This window comes from Natator depressus, chromosome 14 (genome assembly GCF_965152275.1).
Source record: "Natator depressus isolate rNatDep1 chromosome 14, rNatDep2.hap1, whole genome shotgun sequence".
Lineage (NCBI taxonomy): Eukaryota > Metazoa > Chordata > Testudines > Cheloniidae > Natator > Natator depressus.
In genome coordinates, this window is record NC_134247.1 from 7,709,868 (window position 1) to 7,732,410 (window position 22,543).

At 44.3% G+C, this 22,543-nt stretch overlaps 1 protein-coding gene across 1 annotated transcript in view; it reads left to right on the forward strand.

Moving 5' to 3' along the window:
• CACNG5 (calcium voltage-gated channel auxiliary subunit gamma 5) overlaps positions 1–22,543 on the forward strand; it is a 28,085-nt gene that overhangs the window by 2,984 nt on the left and 2,558 nt on the right. Inside the window, exons 2-5 of the mRNA XM_074970523.1 lie at positions 18,236–18,471; positions 19,904–19,990; positions 20,859–20,999; positions 22,284–22,429. Coding sequence (XP_074826624.1) covers positions 18,264–18,471; positions 19,904–19,990; positions 20,859–20,999; positions 22,284–22,429 — 582 coding nt within the window. The 5' untranslated portion in view covers positions 18,236–18,263. The remainder of the gene's footprint in view (positions 1–18,235; positions 18,472–19,903; positions 19,991–20,858; positions 21,000–22,283; positions 22,430–22,543) is intronic.

Here is a 22,543-nt window from a genome sequence, read left to right on the forward strand (position 1 = left end):
CCTCCCAAGCCTCAGAGTTGTCCTTTTTAATTCTTAACAAAATGAGATGCTGGGCTCTAGTAATGAGGTGATTTGTGATGAAATAAGAGAGAGCGGCCGCAGAAGCTGTACATGTTGTTTTTATGTTTTGTTTTTTCCATCCAGCTGTAATTACTTCTTCTTGGTAACTTCTTTTTTCCCTTTAGTTTTAACGCTATCAAAAAGACGTTCCAGAGCCTTTTATCACACTAAACACTCAGTCTTCAGTGAGAATTTGGCTGCAGGTTTGATCCCAAAAGAGATCGTTTGTGATTTAGACTGGTTAGGAGCTTTAACTCCTGTAGCTGTAGAATTCCATCGATCCTGCAGGATGAATACCATTGAATAACACTGAGTTTCTGTTTAAAAAGAAGTGTGCTCCTTCCTGCAGGACAAGTGAAGTGTTAAATCCCTGGGACTATACAACTCTTCCCTCACTTGTTCAACTTGTGTTGGTGGCTCAGTTATTGGAATGTGCCGGTTAATAAACTCCCCCACTAAATTTTAAATCTGTTAATGAGTTTATTAGCTCTCTGCTTTTGTTTTTTCTCATCCTTTCTCTGTAAGTAAGGACATTCATTTGCCCTTTCGTTTTCTATATCCCAGACTTATTGGCTTCAACTTGTTAAGCTTGTAAAGTCATTAAAAGAAAATAGGAGTTGGTCAAGTGATTGGTCAACTTTGCTAACAAAACAATTTGCCATTTATACTGAGTTTCCTTGACTAAGAACTTTTGCGCCAGATTCTCAACTTAGGTAAATTGTTGAGCTCCACTGCAGTCAATGGAGCTTCAACAATCTACGCCAGCTGGGGATTTGGCCCCTTGACTTTAGAATCTCAGTTCTATCACTCCAACAAAGTCAGCCCATGCTTCCCAAGTCTGTATGGGAAGGGTATGTGTGTATTGGGTTGTTTTCCTGAGGCTTTGCCCACTGGGGAGAAAAATAGAACTTTCAGATTCATTTAATCGCTGTAGAACCAGCAACACTAACCCTCAAAGCTTGTACCTTCCACCAACAGAAGTTGGTCCAAAAAAAGATAGTAACTCCTCTGTCTTGTCTCAGAGCTAACACCGAGTCACAGCAATAATGAAGTCTTGATATGAAAAAGTGAGGTGCCGTGGGATATAAAACCCTATGGTACCCAGGAAAGTGAGAGGGTTCTAGACAACACGCGCTGCAGCGGGAGAAGATCATGTGAATCCAAGTGATACCTGACCTGCTTGTTAAATGAAGTATAAACAAAAATATTCGGCCATGTGTTGCTGTATGAACAAGTGAACTGAGACATGGAATCTGTCTTCTCTTCTGTAAACAGTGGTTATTTAAATCCGCTGGAAGTATTGTGAGGTATAAAAGCTGGTATTTTAGCCAACATGTCAGTTAGCCAGAGGGGGATTTTGCATTCAGAGGACTGCTGACTAGTTCAACATTTTGAAAACTCTCAACCCCTTAAGGTTGACATTTTTAGCATCTTTTGCCGTCACGTTTTTCAGACCCAGCGGAGACCCCCTTTTTCTAACCTAAATACAATTGAACCATTCTCCAGTGAGCAGCAACGGGGAACTTGTTTGCTTTGTATGTAGCTCTTGTCTGGTTTGCCATGATGCTGCCCTTACTAATGCTAACCATTCATTCCCCCCAGCACCGTGCCTTCCTGAGAGGTGTTTAGCAGTTCTTTCCATCAAAAAGCACAGTGAGGAAACTAAGTACCCCCAATTTTGGCAGGTGTGTTAAAAGCCAATTTTTTTTAAAGTCGCTATATGTCTTTGTAAGGGGTAACCGTGGGAGCGAATTATCTGACACTCCGAAGAAAGCCCTGCTGAAGGAATATTAACATATTAGCCCTCTTCTGATGAAGTGCCCTTTGTTTCCATGTTTTCCTTTTGAATTCACAAAGAACATATTTTGGTTTAATTTTAACAACTAATGTGCTGTTGTTTTTTGGGTGGGGCTGCTTCCTGCTGTTGCATCGTGACTTATGTTGAAATCAAGTCCACTACAATCACTTTCTACGTCAACTGTGCTCTAACTAGGTGAGGAGAATAATGGAATAGTTTCCAGGCCCATAACCTACGCAGCAGGCAAAGGGTACAGACTGTAGTTGAGGAAGAGGATGAGAAAGTTGCTTTTTACTAATGACTGCTCTTACTTTCATCTTTGGGGCAGGAACTGTCTTTTTTGTTCTGTTTGTGCAGTGCCTAGCACAATGTGGTCCTGATACATGACAGGGACTCCTAGGAACAACAATAATACAAATAATAAGTAATAACAATAATCCGCTGCCAATTCCACCAAGGAGCTGATATGGTAGTGAAGGATCTGCTGGTCAGAAGGGAGCCTTGGTTGCATTCCCTTCCCTCCAGCCACACTCCTTATACTAATAGTGGGGCATGGGATAGGAGCCACTGCACTGGAAAGTGACATCGACGTATCTACATCTCTCAGGGGTGTGAAAAATCCACGCTCCTGAGAGACCCAGCTAAGCCAACCTTGAACCCCCAGTGTAGACTGCTGTGGCCTCTCGGGGAGGTGGATTAGCTACAGTGATGCGAGAACCTGGCCCTTTGCTGGAGTGAGTATCTATACTGAAGCACTACAGTGGCGCAGCTGCAGCTGTGCTGCTGCATCCTTTAAATGTAGACACGTCCTGGGTTGGCACCACGGCTGGTCATAGCCAGTTAGAGCTCCTTTAGCAGTGTAAATGCCCTCTGGAAGAAATCCCACCCATCTTTCTCATGCACATCTCTCCATTGACTTGAGTGAGAATATTTGCATGAGCAAGGCTTGGCTCTGGGGGCTTTCTGGGATTGTTAAACATGCAGAATAAGAATGAGCAGGTTCCCGAAGAGCCTTTCCCTTTATCTGCCAGCGCTTGATACACAGCTGTTCTGCTTGATGGCCAGGAATCAGACAAGTTTTTATATGTTTATTTCTCCAATTCCTTGTAGCTTTACTGTAGCTGTTGAATATATTCATTGAGCTGAATGAATCCCCATCTGGCACAGTCCATACCAGGAAACTTGCAGCTTCAGCTTCAACTTTGGAATGTAAGATAAAGAAGGGAAATAACTTATGACCTACCGTAGAATTTGCAATGTATCAACAGACTACTATCTACACACGTATATAGTAATACTTTCTGCCACAGAATTGACTGAAATAGAATAAATACTAAGAATCTTTTCATAACCCACACAAATAAGACATAGGTTTAGGGTGACCAGATGTTCCAATATTATTATGTTGCAATCTTAGTTTTCCCCTGCACACCTGCTAGTTAGGAAACAGCGGGAGATGACATCCATAGCAAAAGCTAATGGTGCAATATTAAACATTCTTCTCCAAATGGCCTTCAGCTCAGTGTGAAAAGCATCTTCTTTAATGAGTGCTTTCCCCCAGTTACAGAGATCACAAAAGTACTTGTGCCAAATTGTGTCCTTGTTGTATTGGGTTGGCCTGAAGTTTTACATAGTGGATTCACCAGAAACTAGTTAGGCATTGATTTCCTGAGGGTTTAGCATTGTGACTCAGCTGATGGAATAATATGTTGCTGTAGAGGAGAGAAGTGTGACCTCAGGTCAGGATTCTCACGTCTTTGGCAAGCAGGGGGAAGGGAGGTGAGCGTGTTGTGTATGCCAGTTGGCTAGCAGTGAACCAAGTTGCAATCCACCTGCATGGCATGGAAGTGCTTATACAGAGGGTCATGCTGTCTAGTAGCTGTTGCGCTGGGATCTGGGAGGAGCATTCAGAACGAAAAGCACAAGATGGGAAAGTATCGTTCCATCAATGATTTGCACTTAGCAGGCCAGAGGAGGAGGTGGGAAATTCATCAGCACAAGTGGGATTTAACTGGCCAGAGGAAGGAAAATGGAGAGTAGGGGTAGGAGCAAGATTTCTCGGTGTGATGCCCGAAGAAGGCATGTTCATACCAGGTGCTGCAGGAAAGGAGCAAAAAAACGTCAGGCTTGCCAAATGCTCTCGTCGCTCCTTTTGCCGAAGTGTCTGCCGGGCGTGTGAGTGAGGTCAGCCCTTGTGTGCCAACCGACCGGCCGAAGGATGGGAACAGATTTGTCTTCGCTTCTCACTGGGCTGGAATGATTTGTTTGTGCTAGTTCAGCCCCACAGTTTCTGATCAGCTTGCGTCCCCTCCTCTCTCCACAGCCATTTGCCTGAAGATTAATGACCCTGAACGGGCAGGGTTCTTCTGAAATCTTGACATTCAGGTTGTGCCCAAAATGCGCTCGGTGTTTTCCAAGCACAGAGAGCAAAGGTCTGGGTGGTGACCAGCACACGCCATGCTAGAGCTAGCCGTCGAGGGTTTGCTTTTTTAAAAAATGGGTTTATTTTTATTACGCAAACTTAACGTTAGGGTTTCTTTGGTTTTTGTTTGCTTTGGGGTGGCACTTTGTTGGGACTGACACGAGGGAGGGTGATGGTGGGAAGGGGTGTGAGAAAAGAGAGAGGGATAGAAGGCACAGTGTAGAAGGGGAGTGAGGCTGGAAAGCTGAAGGGGGCACGGATAGGGGGCAGGGTGAAGAGGGAACAACCAGTGGCAATCGAGCAAATAAGGAAAAGATGCTCTATGTTCAAGTTTCAGAGCTGAATGAAAGATGCTGTCAGGAGGCTGCAGAGGCTCTTCTGCTGCTCCTCATCTGGAGGGAGGGATACTGGGGCTTGGTGTCCTGGTTGGGTCCCTCTGCAGCCAATGCAGGGGGCTGGAAGGCCTTAACTCACACCCTGCACCCTCCTCTATAACCAGTGCTGGCTGTTGCCTGCAAACTCCTCTTGGATGCTGCTGCTGTTCTCCAGGTGGGAGATTCAAGGGAGGGCGGGGGGCACGGCTTGTTATCCTGTGCAGGTCCCTTTGGGTCTGGAGGGAAGGGTGGACAAAGGCCCTGTCCCTCTATTGCAGATGGTGCTGTGTATTCTGGGGGATGTGAAAATTTCCAAAGTCCACTCCCTGTTTTAATCATTCATTATTTGCATCAGGGTCGCAGGTAAAGACCTGCACCAAGATTGAGGCTCCATTGTGCTAGGCACAGTACAGATGGTCCCTGCTGCAAAGAGCTTACTGTATAAATAGGTAAAACAGAGAAAGAATGGGGGAGGAGCACAAAGAGGGGAAGTGGGTATGGGAGGTTAAGTTTTAGGGTATAAAATTGTAGATGTGTTGGGAATGGCAACAGACTCCTCTGCATTTGTGCAAGGATTTTCCTATTGTGTCTCCTGAGACATTAGCAATTCAGCCCAGGAGATTGTAATGAATCTTGCTGAAGTCATAGGAAGCACAGAGTTTGAATACATCAAAAGAGCCGTGGTCCATTTGTCTATCTATGCTTCAAAATCGCACTCAGACTGGATAACCGATGATGGCAATTAGGATGCGTTCCAGGGAAAGTTAATTGGGGACATGAAGCAAAACTAGAGGGAGGAATCCTCACCAAATGATGAGTCTATATCCCTGTCATAATCAGGATAATGTTAAGGCTGGGTTTTTAGGGCTATATTCTATTGCAGTCTGAGTGGCCCCATACCCAACTGCTTTAGAAAAGCCGTAAGGAAACAAAGGTTGTTCTGGCTAGTTGATTTTAGTGTAGATGGCTAATGCCCATGAGTTGCTAAGCTGCTTGTCTGAAGTGTGTATACCGAAGTCAGTCTCTGGTCTAATTAGGATACCGTTTCCATGCTCAGTGGGTTTGTGGCAAGGCTGGTTTCTGAGTGGCGAAAGGGGATGTAATTTGCTGTTGGGCTGACTACTAACAGCAGCATCTGCGGGTGCTGCTCCGTGGTAGCAATTGTCTTTAATAAGGCAGGCTGGCTAGGTCTCTGAGTCCCTCTCTGCACACACACAAGCTCCACAATGCATTGTCTGCAGCGATCACTGCTCAGAGATGGAGATGGTGCTCTGGGGATTTCTTTTCAGGCTCATCTTGCTTGCTTTCACTTGTCACATGGAAAGGGAGGTCCATTTGGCAAAATGTAATCCACATCAATGTTCCCAAGCAGGAGCTCCCCATAGTGTGGGGAGAACCCTGTCTATTAATCATAAGCTGCCCTGTTTTAAAACCCCTGCTACACAGGCGTCTTTACTTGTGTGTGCTGCCTGGAATGTAAGAACTTGAGAGAGGAGTGAGGTGGAATTTCTAATTTGGCTCTTGGGGTTGTTCCCACCACCCCCACTTTTGCTTACTTTAACTCCAGCTGTCATGTCACTGTAGCTCCCTAGCTGCATCAAGCACTCAAAGAAAAGAGCAGAAAGGGGAAATGTTGGTCGAGAGCCTAATCCTCTACTTACCTACCAATGCATTTGCTACAAATCAGAATAATCCTGGAGCACGGAGAATCCTTCTCTCTGTGCCTTCTGTAATTAATATCCTTTAACAAGGAGTTATTCTTAGCCTATGTGGGTAAAACTTTGTAGCACAGAGAAATTTCGTGGCTTAATGTCTAATTCATGGTTCATACAGGGCTAAGATGATTGGCACTGTACGAGCATGTGTGATTTTTTTTCACTTCTAGTTCAAACTAAAACTTCTTTAAAACTATCTTATATGTCTGGATACAGAAAAGATGTCCAGGTTTTTAATCTGTCACAATGCATTTTACTACCCTGCTGGAAAAGTTATGAAAGGAGGAGATTTCATCTTTCTCTCTAAATACAAGAAGTGCCTTAAATTTGTCAGTAAATTTGTGAGACTGAGGATGGATCTCGATCTCCAGTGGCATGAATGATGATTTGCACATCTTAAACCTCCAGGTGACACTAGTAAAGTAATAATGCCTGGCAAGCGTTTGTCTTAAATGCATCCTCTGAGATGGGTGCTATATAGACACAGAGTGAGACACAATCCTTGCCCTAAAGTGCTTACAGTCTAAATAGACAAGTCAAAGGGTAGGAGGGGACAGGCACAGAAAGGTGAAGTGACTTAGCAAAGGTTACATAACAAGTCAGTGGCAGAGCTGGGAATAGAGCCCTAGTCTCCTGGTGCCTAGTCCAGTGTGCTATCCACTAGGGCAATCTGCTTCCATTTATGTTGATTTAGTCTCATGGGATTTTTATTGCCTTCATCTTTCTGGGATGTTGGTATCTCTTTTCTTGTATTAACAGTATTATTTCTCTCGGAAGACAACTCAAAATGATGGGAATTTTGCCATTGAATTCAGTGGAAACAGGTCAAGCCCTGATATGTTACACACCCTTCAGAGTTAAATCCTTCTCCCATGGAAGTCTGTTCCAAAACTCGCATTGCCTTAAATGAAAACAGAAGATGGCCTTTGGTGTATGCTTGTGCTATTGATTCGCATTTGCAGTCAGTCCTAGTCAATTCTTGCTATTCTTGCTTATCCTTTGCCATTTTTTTACTGTTAGTTTTTTCCGCCTTAAAATATAATTGTTAGTGTCCCCCTTTGCAGAAATCAAGACAGTTTTAACTGTTTGTTATTCCTTTGATCTGGCAAAACAAGGTTTACAACTTTGTCAGAGACAGGATACTTGAAACTAACAGCTTGCCTCGTCGTCTTTCAGGCCTGTGCTTGGGTAGTCTTATCTAGACCTACTCTGTGGTCTTCTTATTTGCTTTCCCCCCACCCCCCTACCGCGCCCCCATTAAGTTAGGTCAACACAGTCCTACAGACAATTCTAATAACCCACCATAGTTATACATTAACTTTACCTCACTGATCAGGACAAATCATAAAATTATTGCCCATCCATAGCCATAGATTAATATATAGCAATTCCACATTATCACAAAGGCCATATAAGTACCATAGGCACCATAACTGACTTTATCTGGTGCATAAGGAAACAGGGGGTCTCTCACTTAGCCAGGGCTCAAACCATTCTGTGCTCTGTAGGTCAGCAACATCTTAAATTGCACCTGGAAGCAAATAAGAAGTCAGTACAGTTATGGTAATTTCATTCACTCTGAGGTTAAATCAGAACTGGCCTTGATGCGAAGGTGGCGTGTCCAATTACCAGTCTTCTAAACCATCCGCTCCTTCCCACCTTTTACTGAACTACTGTACATTCAGCTAGAGTGTACTGCTTTCAGTGTCTCTGTATTAAAATTCTTTAAAGCCTCCATTTGAGGCAGACACATGCAAGTGTGGGTTAACACAAAACGCTGAAGGCAAAATAGGATTGCTAGTTTGTTTGGATTACTAAACTGTGAGCATTTAGAATATAAAGGGGAAAGAGCTGCCAGTATGATATAGTGCCATGAACAGAGGTCAGTGGACACGTATCATAATCAGTAACGCAGAGCAATGAGAATTCTGCAGCCTAGAGTGAAATTCACAATTGATTCTTCTCTGTTCAGGTTTATCTGCAGACTTCTACGGTGATGAATATTCCTCCTTTGTAAATCTAGCATCCAGAGCTGAGAGTATTAGGGTCTGGATTTTTGAATGGTGCCGTTACTCGGGAATTTACAAAGTAGTACACAGGTAGATGAATATTGTATACAGGCTTTTGTACGCCTGGGCGCTGACTGCATGGCGTGAAAGGGCTACCAAAAGAAAGGTGACATCTGTTGTTAATAATTAAGAGTTTATGTAACTAAACTTTGCATTAATAGGAAGTATTCAGAGATCAGGGAGAACTTTAGATCCCGCTTTTCTTTTGAAGAATCAATTTGTTCAAATCTTTTCTATCAAACCACTAGGTCAGAGTCTCACTGTAACATGGACAGACAGCCTCCGCCTCCCTTTCAGTTTCTCTGTTTTTCTCAACCCTTTATGTTTCTCATTTTAATCATTTTGACATAGACAACTGAGACCATGAAGCCTCATATGGTCTGGGACCTCCTTACCCAAGAGGCTACTTTTCCCAACAGCTCTGTCCCAACAGCTGCACTTCTGCTGGCTGCTCCTGCAAATTTTAACTCTTGCGAGCCAGACGCAAAGGCATTTCTTGTGGAGGGTCCTAGGCTGTGAAACTTGCCACCTTGGCTGATCCCCTGGACCCTGAGTTTTGCTGACCTTCAAAATGTGGTGGTTCTGCTTGCTCAGAGTAGGCAGGGTATGTTAAATATGAGCTTTCCAGGGTTATGTTTTGATCTAGCAACTAATGTGTAAATGAGGTCTTGAATACATGCACACGACCTAAAATGGCATCTATGCAAGCTATTGTCCTGTCACACACACACACATGTTATTTAGAAATTGCTAGGGCCATTGGAAGCCAGTCATAGCCATTGTATGGTGTGTTGTGAACGAGGTTGGGCCTTGTAGTCACTTCACTGCAGAAGTTGAAGAGGTAAAAGAGCCTTCTGGTTAGGGTGCTGGACTAGGAATCAGAAAACCTGGGTTCAGTGCCTGCCTCTGCCAGAGACGCCCTGTGTGACCTTGGGAATGTTGCTTACTCTTCCTGAGCTTTGGTTCTGCACCTATAAGTTGTCAAAGTGAAGGCACAGCAGTTTGTCAATCAAAACGGGACGTTCACCCACCAGAATGGAGTTTGTAGACTGATGCAGACATATACAGTCTTGTCACATTGCTGGTTCAGAGTGATGGGCAAGCATGGCTTTTCCACCAGTCAGCACTGCTTGAAGCACTGGAGAGAAGCAGGGGGAGATTTTCAAAGGTACAAAGGGCAGCAAAGTGCTCGCACCCACTGGATGTCAATGGGAGCTGGGCCCCTAACTCCCATCTGTGCCTTTGAAAATCTCCCTGATAACAGGTAAGAAATTGGCTCCCTGCTTAAGAGTCTATTTTATTTGCTGGGACAGGACCAAAGAACTGAAAAGCCATCTTGGTAGGACACGCTGAGCCAGATCTTTAAAAGCACTCAGGGTTCTGGGTGTCACAATGAGAGTTTCTGGGTGCTGCGTACCTTTGAAAACCCGGCTCTTATTTGGGTGTCTAATTGGAGCTGAGATCTCTTGAAAACCCAGCCCAACAGAGACTAGAACTGTCTGGGTAGCTGCATGCAAGGTCTCCAGGAGGATGAGGCTCCTGGACTGTTCTGCTGCCTACAAGGATTAAACCTCCCTTCTCTCAGTGGGGAGTGGGCTCAGAGTATCTTCATGTAGGTCAGTTGACCTTTGTGCTTTCCACTTGGCTGTAAGCTAAGATCTGGAGTAAGACGTGATACAAGGCAATCCATGGCTGTGCCTGCTCCCTTGTAGCACCATCCTGTCTGGGTCTGCATTGAGGTGGTGAGGATTTGCCTGACCATGAGTCTGTCTGGCATTGTGCTGTGTCCAGTGGTATCCTTGCTAATTGTCTTAAAGCAGTGGGACAAACTGGGACAGTGCTTCCATCGAGTTTGGAGGCCCAGTCCTAATTACTCAGACTCTCTGCAACTTTGCAAAGTTAAGTTTGGAAAGATCCGTTCTCCCTTGACCTGTTTATCCTTGACCTCTTGTACGGGCTACATCGTGTCCTGAGGAGGAGACCTTAGAATCATAGAATATCAGGGTTGGAAGGGACCTCAGGAGGTCATCTAGTCCAACCCCCTGCTCAAAGCAGGACCAATCCCCAACTAAATCATCCCAGCCAGGGCTTTGTCAAGCCTGACCTTAAAAATATCTAAGGAAGGAGATTCCACCACCTCCCTAGGTAACACATTCCAGTGTTTCACCACCCTCCTAGTGAAAAAGTTTTTCCTAATATCCAACCTAAACCTCCCCCACTGCAACTTGAGACCGTTACTCCTTGTTCTGTCATCAGCTACCACTGAGAACAGTCTAGATCCATCCTCTTTGGAACCCCCTTTCAGGTAGTTGAAAGCAGCTATCAAATCCCCCCCTCATTCTTCTCTTCCGTAGACTAAACATCCCCAGTTCCCTCAGCCTCTCCTCATAAGTCATGTGTTCCAGTCCCCTAATCATTTTTGTTGCCCTCCGCTGGACTCTTTCCAATTTTTCCACACCCTTCTTGTAGTGTGGGGCCCAAAACTGGACACAGTACTCCAGATGAGGCCTCACCAATGTCGAATAGAGGGCAACGATCACGTCCCTCGATCTGCTGGCAATGCCCCTACCTATACATCTTGCTTCTTGAAGCCCTTTATTTTTAGTCCAGTGAAAAAGCTTTGCTACAGCTTAGTGGGGAGTTGGTCTTTCAAGTCAGTTGCTTCCTTACCCATCCTTGCTCTCTTTCTGAACTTGCTGGCTGCTACCTACTTCCTTACTGTTCTTCGTGCACTTGAAAGCTCACTCAGTGGGTTTCACCGTCCTCTTTTCACTGTGCTCTATTCGTTCCTCTTTATTTTCTCCTTAATCTCTGCTTTTGCTTTAGTTCCTCTTCTAAGTCTAACGTGCTGCGTGTGCGTGTGCGTGTACGTGTATTTACCTTATAGCCTCGATTCTCTTCTGCTTTCCCTGCCTTGCCCTTGCACTATGCTTTTGAAATCACACAGCCTGGCCACCACATTTGTCCTGCTACATCCCAGTGTGTGTCCATAAATGAAACATTTTCTCTTGTCAGCGGAGATGACTTTCTCAGTGCTTCACTTTGCCGCAAACAGCAGTAAATCGGAAACTGCATTCTAGCAAGTGGCTTCGGCACTAACAGCTGCCAACTTCGCTTGATTTCACTTTGCTCTTTCAGCCGAGACCTGGGGTTGAAAGGAGGGCCATTTGCCATTGGCACTTGAGGGCTTTAAAGCTTGGATCTATTGCCATGGTCAGTGTTGATCAGCCAGTTGAAATACAGACTTATTTATTTTTCACAACCCAGTTACATAGACAATGGTGGTTGCTCTTGCTCTTGCTCTTGCTCTGGTCTCTCCCCTGCTGCCACGGAGAATTGGGTTCAGAGAGCAGGTCCAGAATATTTTATATCTGAGATCTTGGAGAAATGGGTGAGAATTTCAAGTAAGTCACTCGTGAGCTTGGATGAATGGCATTTGTAATGACACCAGTGTTAGTTTCAACGGTTTCTGAAGGGGTCTGTCATGGAGAGGTACATGCACAATTATCATTCGAATGTTATATGTGTAAACCAGGAGGGAAAGCATTCGGACTGCAGATTACATTCCAGACTTTCTGTATTCTTCTCTGGACTGGTACCAAAAGAGTGTGGTGAGACTGAAGAAGCAGGGACAGTTTTAAGGACTGGGATCTCGCAAATCACCGGTGTTAAAAATTAATTCTTCACTGATTGCATTGGAAAGCCGACAGTCTCCTTTTTTCAGTGGCACAATGGATTCATTTAGAGTGAGATTTTCAAAGGCAGAAAGGACAACTGCCCAATTCCTACTGAAAGTCAAACTTATCTCCCGTTTGTACCTTTGAAGAATCTCCCTCTTCCAAGCCCTTGCTGATTCACAAGGCATAACAACAATATTAGTATTGTATTACTGTAGTACCTCAGAGCCCATTGTACTAGGAGCTGTACCTAAGACAGAACAAAAAAAACAACCTGTCCCTGACCCAAAGAGCTTAAACAGAAAGATGGGCACAGGGTGGGGGAAGGGGCAGAGCGAACAATGTGAAGGTGGCAAATGTCCTGTTACTGCCTCAATCTATCTATCTTTTTTTCTTTAGTGCGTTTGGGAGGAGCTGGGCTAAAGGGAAGAGAGGGTAAGAGGGGTGATGCTGAGGTGAAGAGCCTGTGGGTGAGGTAGAAGGGGAGGGTTGGGGCAAACAGCTGATCAGCACAGGGCAGAGAGTCCAGTCAGAACTGCAGAAAGTTCTCCAAGGGGGCAAAGGGCTCCTGCAGCTTCTGCCCCTGATGGCTGGAGTGTCTGGGTGGCTTCTCTAGTGCTCCCAGAGTGTGTGTGTGGGGGGACTCCCTTGCTCAGTCCTGGGTCCAGGGAGGTGCTGGGGAGACAGATGGCTCTGGTTGAGGTCCATTCTCTCCCTCACAGTGTCTTACACAAGTCCTCAGAGATCAGCTGTTAAAACCACATGAGAATTGAAGTGAGGGAGATGAAAGATTAGCAGCAATCAGAATGGCATGCTTTTGAAGTCTGACCTCTCAAGTCAGTGCTAGAAATGCACCAGTAAACCAATACGAATTCTGCCAGACCAGTATATTTTCCCAAGCACTGGTCCTGGACAAGGGATCAGAAAGAACAATTTTGTAATTCCCTGCACTACGTTAAAAACTCACTTCTGATTAGCCTTCATGGACTTTAAGGTGCTCATCGCTTCTTGGGACACGTCAATATGGCGAGTTAGCACGCGGCAAGCTGGGTGTAAATCCACACGGCTGTCGCATGCTATGCACGAACGGTCCTTGTGGACCGTGCTGCTGTACGCTGAAAGTTCCCTCGTGTGCTGTGCGTGCTGCCGTTTCAAACGGCAAGAGGGCGGAGCGCAGAGGTAGGTTCCACATGGACAGTTAGTGTGCGGCATGCTACAGCAATACAGATTTACATCCTAGCTTGCCAGGTGCTAACTCACTGTATTGTCAGGCCCTTTGTTGACAGTCCTGTTGATGATACATGAACCAGGAATAGAATCCAGCTCCCATCGTTGTTTTGGCTGAGAAGTATTAACAGGAGTGTAAAACAGTAAACTCTTTTCTTTTAGACACTGTTGTCAGAAAATATGACTCAGTGTGGACCCAGGGAGTAGAACTGTCGAACAGGATGGTGCCATATTTGCACAGTCACTTTTCTGATCACAACAGTTCCTTAAGGGACCGGGAAATATTCTCAAAGGGGCAAAATCTTTTTTTTTTTCCTCCGTTATTAAATGATTTTGGCTCTCAATCCACAGAGAAGAGCTTGGTCAGCAGGAACAGGGTAGAGGTAATTAAATGAAAGGGTTATAGATGTCTTTGGAGCAAGAATCTCCTCTTTTCCCCAAAACCACCAATCCCTACTTGGCTTTGGCCCACTAATACATCAGATAAAGTGAGGAATGTTCCTCACTTTCCTGCACACACACACCATGTATCTCGCTGCTGATGTTCTCTGTAGGGGTATAGTCGACGTCAAGGCTGTCGTTTCCTATGCTGCTCTACAGCGTGGGCGTCTGGCAAGTAATGGGCACACAATTTCAGGCTTGATAGCTCCCGATGTTTGAATGAAAGAAGCAATCTCTATTTTGTATCTTTATGGTGTTGCTGACAGAATGTAGAACCCCGTCGTCGCCGGTGGCAAATATTGAACATCAGGATTTCCCAGGAGCTTAAAAAACCTCTTCATCAAAGCCACAGGCAAGGGTAATACCGTGTTGTGGCAGGGTCTTGGCTGGGCCACATTCTTCAAGTGACAGCACTTTTTGTAGCTTACGTCAGCGCCTTATGTGCGCCGTCTATCTAATGTCAGTGTAGAAAGAGCCAGCGCCTTAATACTGCTTTGTGGCTGGTATCATCCTCTGATCCTGGAGGAGGAAAATAGTTATGACTGTGGTAGGCATTTCTGAGAATCCAAGGATATTTCTTCCCAAGATTCAGTTAACTCCTTTGCCCTTAGTTTTAGTGTGTAGGAATAGGGTACTGTCCTTTTAAATAGTTTGAGCCGCTTCACGTGTGTTTTCTTTTGAAGCATAGTGGTGTGTAAAGAACACTTGCACTCTGGAAAACTGCTTTCATCTTTTATTTTGAAATTCTGTGTATGGTCTAGAGCAGTGTTTCTCAAGCTTTCTGATGTGGGGGACCAGCAATTTTTTTTCCCCAGTGTGCACGCAGACCGGCAGCTGATGGCTCGTGGACCGGCACCGGTCGATGGACCACCACTTTGAGTAGCACTGGTCTAATGGAAAGACAAGTGCAAAACGTTGTAGGTGAGGTTAATTGCCTGTGTGTGTTTGATTGTTCTCGAAGGGAAAGTCCATTGTACTCTGCCTGAAGAAGCTTAACTTGTTGGCTGTTCTGCCCATACAAGGACTGTGTCATTATTCAGGGGTAGGAAGTACTTATCGTCACCTGCTTCTCAGGCAGTAATCATCATGAGTCTGTGATAGCACTCTTCCTTTGCAGGTTCTCAAAGTGCTTTGCAAACTGTGAAGACTTACAGGTCCCCCTGTGAGTTACTGTAGGTAAGTATTAATTTATCCATCTTAAAGAGCCAGGGCACGAACAGAACTGCGGGGTCCTCCTGACTCCCATGCCCCCACATTCCTCTGCTCATGCCACTAAACCCCATTCTCAGAGCAGGAAAAGGAACCCAGGACTCCTGATTCCCAGGCTTCCTGCTTCAACCGCTTGGTCCTTCCTTCATTTCAACAAGGAAGTTTAATAATAATAATAAAAAAAAACACCTTAAAAATCCTACTTCAAGTGTGCTTATTCCAAACTGAGTGTGTTCACACACTGACTTGCCCCAAAATAACAAAAGGTGTGAAATGAAAAACAATTCAGTTACTTCAGTGCAAGCTAATGCTCAGAACAGCCCGAAGAGGCACAAGACCAAGCTATCCCATATTTTTGATTAGTTATCCACTCAGTATTTTGGAAATGCTTCCAACAATTGATATGCAATTGTCTCTTCTGTTTATTTAGGAGTTTTCTGCCTTCCTTGTCACCTTGCAATGTACACTCTAATTAAACACTGTGTTCTGTTTGGATTCAATCAGCTACCATTTTATTGTTTTAAGCTTTACATAGCTTGAACAGTGCATGTGCAATTTTAAAAGTAGGACAAGGAAGATCTTGCCTTCTGCTCCTCTGTTAAATTTGGTTGGTTTGTTGTCAAGAGGGAATTTTTGTTTGTTTCTCTTGTTTTCTGTAGCGCTCAGTAAGAACCAAACACACTTGGGAAAGGCTCATATTGTGTCTTTGTAAAAGCAGTAAACAGATCTAGCTACCTGATTCCCACCACCAAGCTACAATCTCTTTAGCAAAACCTTCATTGCCTCTCATTTCTCTAACCTGTCATTTGCTGCAGCTTTTCTTCTGTTTTAGTTGTGCTTTAGCCCTGTGGCACAGAGCCCTTAGTGCTTTATCAGGGAGCAGTGAACTTTTGAGAACATAAGAATGACCATACTAGGTCAGACCTGTGGTCCATCTAGCCCAGCATTCTGTCTTCCGACAGTGGCCCATGCCCGGGGCTTCAGAGGGAATAAACGGAACAGGGAAATTTGTTGAATGATCCATGCCCTGTTGTCCAGTCCCAACATCTGGCAGTCAGAGGCTTAGGGGCAGTCAGAGGCTTAGGGGCACCCAGAGCATGGGATTGCACCCCTGACTATCTTGGCTAATAGTCATTGATGGACCTATCCTCCATTATCCTCCATTATCTAATTCTTTTTTGAACCTAGTTATACTTTTGGCCTTCACAACATCCTCTGGCAATCACTTTCACAGGTTGACTGTGTGTTGTGTGAAGAAGTACTTGCTTTGGTTTGTTTTAAACCTGCTGCCTATTAATTTCATTGGGTGACCCCCCTGTTTCTTGTGTTATGCGAAAGGGTAAATAACACTTCCTTATTCACTTTCTCCACCCCATTCATGATTTTGTAGACCTCTATCATATCCCGTCTTAGTCATCTCTTTTCCAAGATGAACAGTCCCAGTCTTTTTAATCTCTCCACACATGGAAGTTGTTCCATACCCCTAATCATTTTTGTTGCTCTTCTCTGTACCTTTTCCAGTTCTAATATATCTTTTCTGAGAGGGGGCAACCAGAACTGCATGCTTTACTGAAGGTGTGGGCATACTGTGGATTTATATAGTGGCATTATGATATTTTCTGTCTTCTTATCGATCCCTTTCCTAATGGTTCCTAACATTCTGATAGCTTTTTTTGACTCCTACTTAACATGAGTGGATGTTTTCAGAGAATTATCTACAATGACTCCAAGATCTCTTTCTTGAGTGGTAACCGCTAATTTAGACCCTATCAGTTTGTATGTATAGTTGGGATTATGTTTTTCAACGTACATTACTTTGCATTTATTAACATATGAATTTCATTTGCCGTTTTGTTGCCCAGTCAGCCAGTTTTGTGAGATCCCTTTGTAATGCTTCACAGTCTGCTTTGAACTTGACTGTCTTGGAGAATTTTGTATCATCTGCAAACTTTGCCACCTCACTATTTACCCCCTTTTCCAGATCATTTACAAATATGTTGAACAGCACTGGTCCCAGTACAGATCCTTGGGGGGCACGCACTACCTCTCCACTGTGAAAACTGACCATGTATTCCTACCCCTTGTTTCCTGCCTTTTAACCAGTGATTGATCCATGGGAGGACCTTTCCTCTTATCCCATGACTGCTTACTTTGCTTAAGAGCCTTTGGTAAAACTTTAATAAATAAAATGATGAGCTTTGGTAAAATCTTGTCAATTTGTAATGTCATCTGGAAGGCCAACTGAGAACGACTGAATTCTGCAAATTAGCGAGTAAGCGAACAAACACAATAAAAAGGTAAATAAAGTGAGGCTAATGCATTGCACAATATACTTCATTCATTTATCTAGCGAATGTCATTTAGTGTGTGGTCCACAGTGCATTTAGTAAAATAATGAACTGTTGTTAATATGAGAATTCAATCTAGCCCCCGATGGCAAATCGTTTCTCACGGGAGTGGAGAGACAAAAATTCACACAGAAGAATGGCTCAGTGTGTATGTTGCTAAGTGCAGATCATAGTGGTTCTCAAGCGTGCATGGGTTTCTAATGTGTTTGGGATCTTTGTGGATGAAAGGCTCTAGATAAATGTAAGGTATTATTTAGGCCTTGATCTGTGAAGACTTACACCTGTGCTTCACTTTACACATTGTGCATAGTCCCATTGACTTCTATGGTATTAATTCCAACTCCTAAATATGAGCATGTGTGTAAAGCTCTGCAGGATTTGGACTTTAGATTGCTGGGACAGGGAATGTGTCTTACTGTGTATCTGTAGCTTAAAAACACTTACCTACCCTCACCGGAGAGTTGGGAGGATAAAGATTGTGAGGTCCTCGGCCACAGAAGTACCTAAGATAGATAATTAGATGGGGCCCCAATTTTGGTTTAAGCATGTAGGCAACTCAGTAACACCACTGACAAATAATAACAACCCCTTAGTGTGTGTGCGTGTACGTCCCTAGGGCTGGATGTGTACATCCCAGGGGCAGTGTGCTCAGCAAGTCCATGAACATTTGGGGGGTAAAACTGTGTGACAGTCGGGTAGCATTTGGTTCAAATGCTCTGTCTGTCTGGGGAGTTTGTGATTTTTTTTTTAATGGTTTATTTCAGCTTGACCTAAATAAGCACAAAAGGGGAGGGCAAAGCTTCTTGTCACTTACAGACCCTAAAGAAAGCGACGCTGGAAACAGATTGGCTGCGCTACAGCCCCTGCTAATCACGCCATCTTTTCTCCCCTCCAGCTATTCCTTATTGCCGTCTGGAACCCTGATGCTTTTTGGAATGAGCGCGTGCGGCAGGAAGGCTCTGACTCTGCTCAGCAGTGTGTTTGCGGTATGTGGTTTGGGGCTCTTAGGAATTGCTGTGAGCACCGACTACTGGCTTTACCTGGAGGAGGGAATCATCCTGCCCCACAATCAGACCACCGAAATCAAAATGTCGCTGCACTCTGGTCTCTGGAGGGTCTGCTTTTTGGCAGGTACGGTGCTTTGTACAAAGAACTGTTTACTCTTGTGATTTTCACATCGTTGTCAATGAGGAAGCTTTGCCTAGTAAAGCAGTGGGCCGGGAGCCAGGGATTTTAGTTGCCTTTTCCTGTCTTTGCTGCAGATGTTCTGCACAAACCTTGGGCAAGCCACTTAACCGCTTCTTTGCCTCTGTTTCTCCAGTTGCACAGGGGGTTTTAGGTGGTATAATTCCTTACGCATCAATTGTAACTTTACAGTCTGCCTTGAATGAATGGTGGGCAGAGCTGTGCCACTCAGGAGCGCAGCAGGGAAGGAATTACTCTGAGTCACAGTTCTCTCCCTGGTTCTCCCCATACTCCAGCGGGAAGTAACCGGCTACTGGATGTGGAATGGAGGGGCTAAATTGAGGGTCCATTGTTCCTTGCTCCTGCCCACCCACTTTCTGGCCACTTGTATAGTGGGGAGTAGCAGCCCCATGGAGGTTGCTTCCCTCTCCCCCTAGTGCAGTGACCTGTGATGCAAGTAGTCTGCGTAGGGAAGCTGAGAGTTCTCCCTTGCATGGTGGTATGAGGTCACAGTCCTGCTCTTTTTGTTTATACAGTAAAATGGTTTGCTATGCGGAGGTGTCAGGTGCTTTAGAAAGGCGAAGAATAATTATCACCAGTGTAATTCCCCCTCCTCCCCCTCCCCTCGCAGTTCTTGAGGAGGGTTGCAAAGCCAGCGTAACCCAAATAATTTTCCTAAGGGGACCAAGCCAGTGGCAGAGCTAGGAGTCATCCAGATGTCCCAATTCACATTTCTGTGCTTTTTACCCACCAGACCAACCATTTTGATTGATCGTGTGTTTTGTATCAAATGTTAAACCTTTGTTTGCCTCATCAGAAGGCATCCTAAGCCAAGCCCTCTCTAGCTAACTTGCATGGTCTGTCAAAATCCCCCCACATTGCCAATTAGCTTTCAGAGCTTTCTCCTATTCAGGAACAGCTGTTTACGTGCAGATTGTTTGAAAATGCACTGTCGAACTCCAGCCACCTGCCCAGTTTGTTTTCACCCAGTAATGTTATCATGTACTTCCCATACCTTGAGCTTTGTTGTTTTTCCATTTCCACTGCCCTCCAATAAATGTTCCGAATGACCAGCACAATGCGAATTTTAGTATTTAGTATTTAGATCTAACGTGTCTGATACATAAAACCAGCTCACAGTACTCCCTTAGCTATTACTCTTTTGCCAGCGACATTTTAAAAAGCCAGTCCCTCAAGGATACGGTAGCTAGCAGGCATCCTTCTTCAGCACCACACACTAACAGTTATGACTCAAAGAGCACCAAAAAAGCAAGTTTATTTTGCATGCACTGAAATTCATTTAAAAAAACCAACCCCTTCTAGTAAAGAAAACATTTTAATTAAATGACAAGCATGAAGCAGACTCTTCTCCATGCAGGTGAGGAGCGTGGCCGGTGTTTTACTATAGAATACGTCATGCCCATGAACGTCCAGCTGACGTCTGAATCGACAATCAATGTTCTAAGTAGGTAGTTTATTTACTTTTTTGTTGTATCATTCATTCTTTACAGCCTGTTAAAGTAACAACAGGTTACTAGGAATTACTTCAGAACTCGGGGAGGCTTCTGATTCCCTGTTCGTGCTGTATTGTAACTTAACGTACAGCTGGGTGCTTATGTACAACTACACTTTTACTTGGTGAAATGCAGGCATGTTGAGAAGTGTCTGATTATGTCTCCCCCTTATGCTGGGACACTGACAGCGGCTACAAGCCAGGCTCTGCATCCTGTTGCTGGAGTGGTCAAGGCCGGTGGCTTTTTTTGGAATAGATGAGTTTACATTCTCTCCCCACCTGGTGACAAGAGCTGGTACAAATACAGCACGTACAGACTGGGGCATTGCACGCTGATTTAGATCCCCTGTGGGGTGGGATGAGTTAAGGATGGAATGTCACAGCTCTCCCTGTAAAGTCCTATGTTTTGTTTTTGCCACTTCCAAGTGTGAACCTTAACCATGCTTGGTACATTTTTGCGATAATAAATCCAAGTGTTTCGTGAAAAGACTTGTGATGCTATCACAAAAGATATTGATGTGCATTTTTAATGCTTCAGGTGGAAACCACTCGGAATACAAACATTAACAGATGTATTCTCAGCCAGGCATAATTGCACCTTCAGTCAACTGCTTATCAAAGAAAGTTGGGTGTGTTGGTTTGGGGGTGGGTGCCAGCACGCACATGAGACTCAGAGAGAACAGGAAAGGAAAAAGAGAGATCTACAGAATGCAACAAATTGGAGACGTAAAGGAACTGGCCTGGTCAATCTAGCCCAGGTCTGGTGTTATACAGGAGGGCCTAACCCTGTTCTCATTTTTCCTCCCCCTTTTACAACCAGAGATGATTCGTTCTGCTACTCCTTTCCCTTTGGTCAGCCTCTTTTTCATGTTCATCGGGTTTATACTGAGCAATATTGGACACATTCGGCCTCACAGAACCATCCTGGCCTTTGTATCGGGAATCTTCTTCATTCTGTCTGGTGAGTTTTATTGGAATGATCTTAACATTGCACTTGCTGTCTCATCTGCCTTCGTTTCCTCTGAAGGCCCTTGTACTTCGGGGGGGAGGGAGGAGGGAAAGAATAGCCATATAAACCCACAGATCTGTAAGCTGCAGTAACGCTGTGTTAAATCCTTACTTTGGGCTATGTTGTGCCATAGTCTTTTTAAGCAGAACTCCTCATTGCAATCAATGGTGAGGTGGCACATTATGGCTAGACCTGGTCACAAAATTGTCATCAACCCCTCCCCCCTTTTTTTTAATGAAAAATGGCTTTCCAACAAAATGGAAATTTTGTGAAAAATTTCCTTTTCCATCAAAAATGCTTGGGCTTTCATCAAGCGCTTGATGTGAAAATTTTCATAGGGAAACAAAAATTCCCAACCAGCTTTAATTATGACCGCTTCACCTGATCTGTGGTATGATACCATGCAGTCTCTTAGCCTGGCACCATATATTAGCCTCAACCTCTGGAATTCCAGATGTATTGAGCCAAAGAACATCAATATTAATATTTACATCTCATAAGATACATCAGGGAATAATGGTGAAAAAAATACTTAACCCAAAAACGATTTTCCGTAGTTCTGATAAATCCATCTTTCCTTGTTTTACTTCTCATTCTTGAGGCCTGTGGGGGGAAAAGCCGTGGTGAGAGGATTTTCTTTTTTGTAGTTTTCAGCATTCTCCAAGAATAGATTTTATCTTCTTGTTTCAGTAACTTAGGGGGCTCTTACCTTTTGTCTCCAAGTCTATTCGGTGCAGTATATAAATGGTAGCCCTTTAACAGCCTACTTTGGGACTGCAGTGGTATAATGAGAGGTAGGAGTTTGCATCCACAATTTATCACTTCCATAAGATTGGACTCTTTTTAAGCAACCAAGGCCCCTTATTTCTTACGGTAAGTCAGTCACAGAGGATGTTTGAAACTTTAAAATAGTCAGCTGGGATCTTTCTACATGAGACAAGTGACTGTTTTATTCATCGCATTAGAGGAGTGTTAAACTTGCAGCTGTGACAGCTGAGCTTTAAAGCATTTTCGTACACGGATCACTTGTAGTTCAGAAGAGTCTAGCTTAAGAACATAATGGTTTGACTAAAATGACATAAATGCGTTGACCTGTTCAATGGGGGAGAAGCCTGTTTCCCCAATTTTTTGAAATGCAACCTACATATTTCAAATTTTCTTCTAAAGGAAGAACCCCCGTGAGCTGCTTTGTGTCTTTACTGAAGAACGTTTCCTTCTGTCATTCTCCCTTCCCAGGTTTATCTCTGGTTGTGGGGCTGGTGCTGTACATATCGAGCATTAACGACGAGATGCTGAACCAGACCAAGGACTCGGAGACTTACTTCAGTTATAAATACGGATGGTCATTTGCCTTCTCTGCTATCTCTTTCCTTCTCACAGAGGTACTTGTCAGTTGTGAGCTTTCTGGAGTGCCTATAAGGACACATCTATATTGCCCCACAACTTGAACTGCAGAGATATGACTAGCAGTGTGCACCAAAGGGCTGCACTGTAAC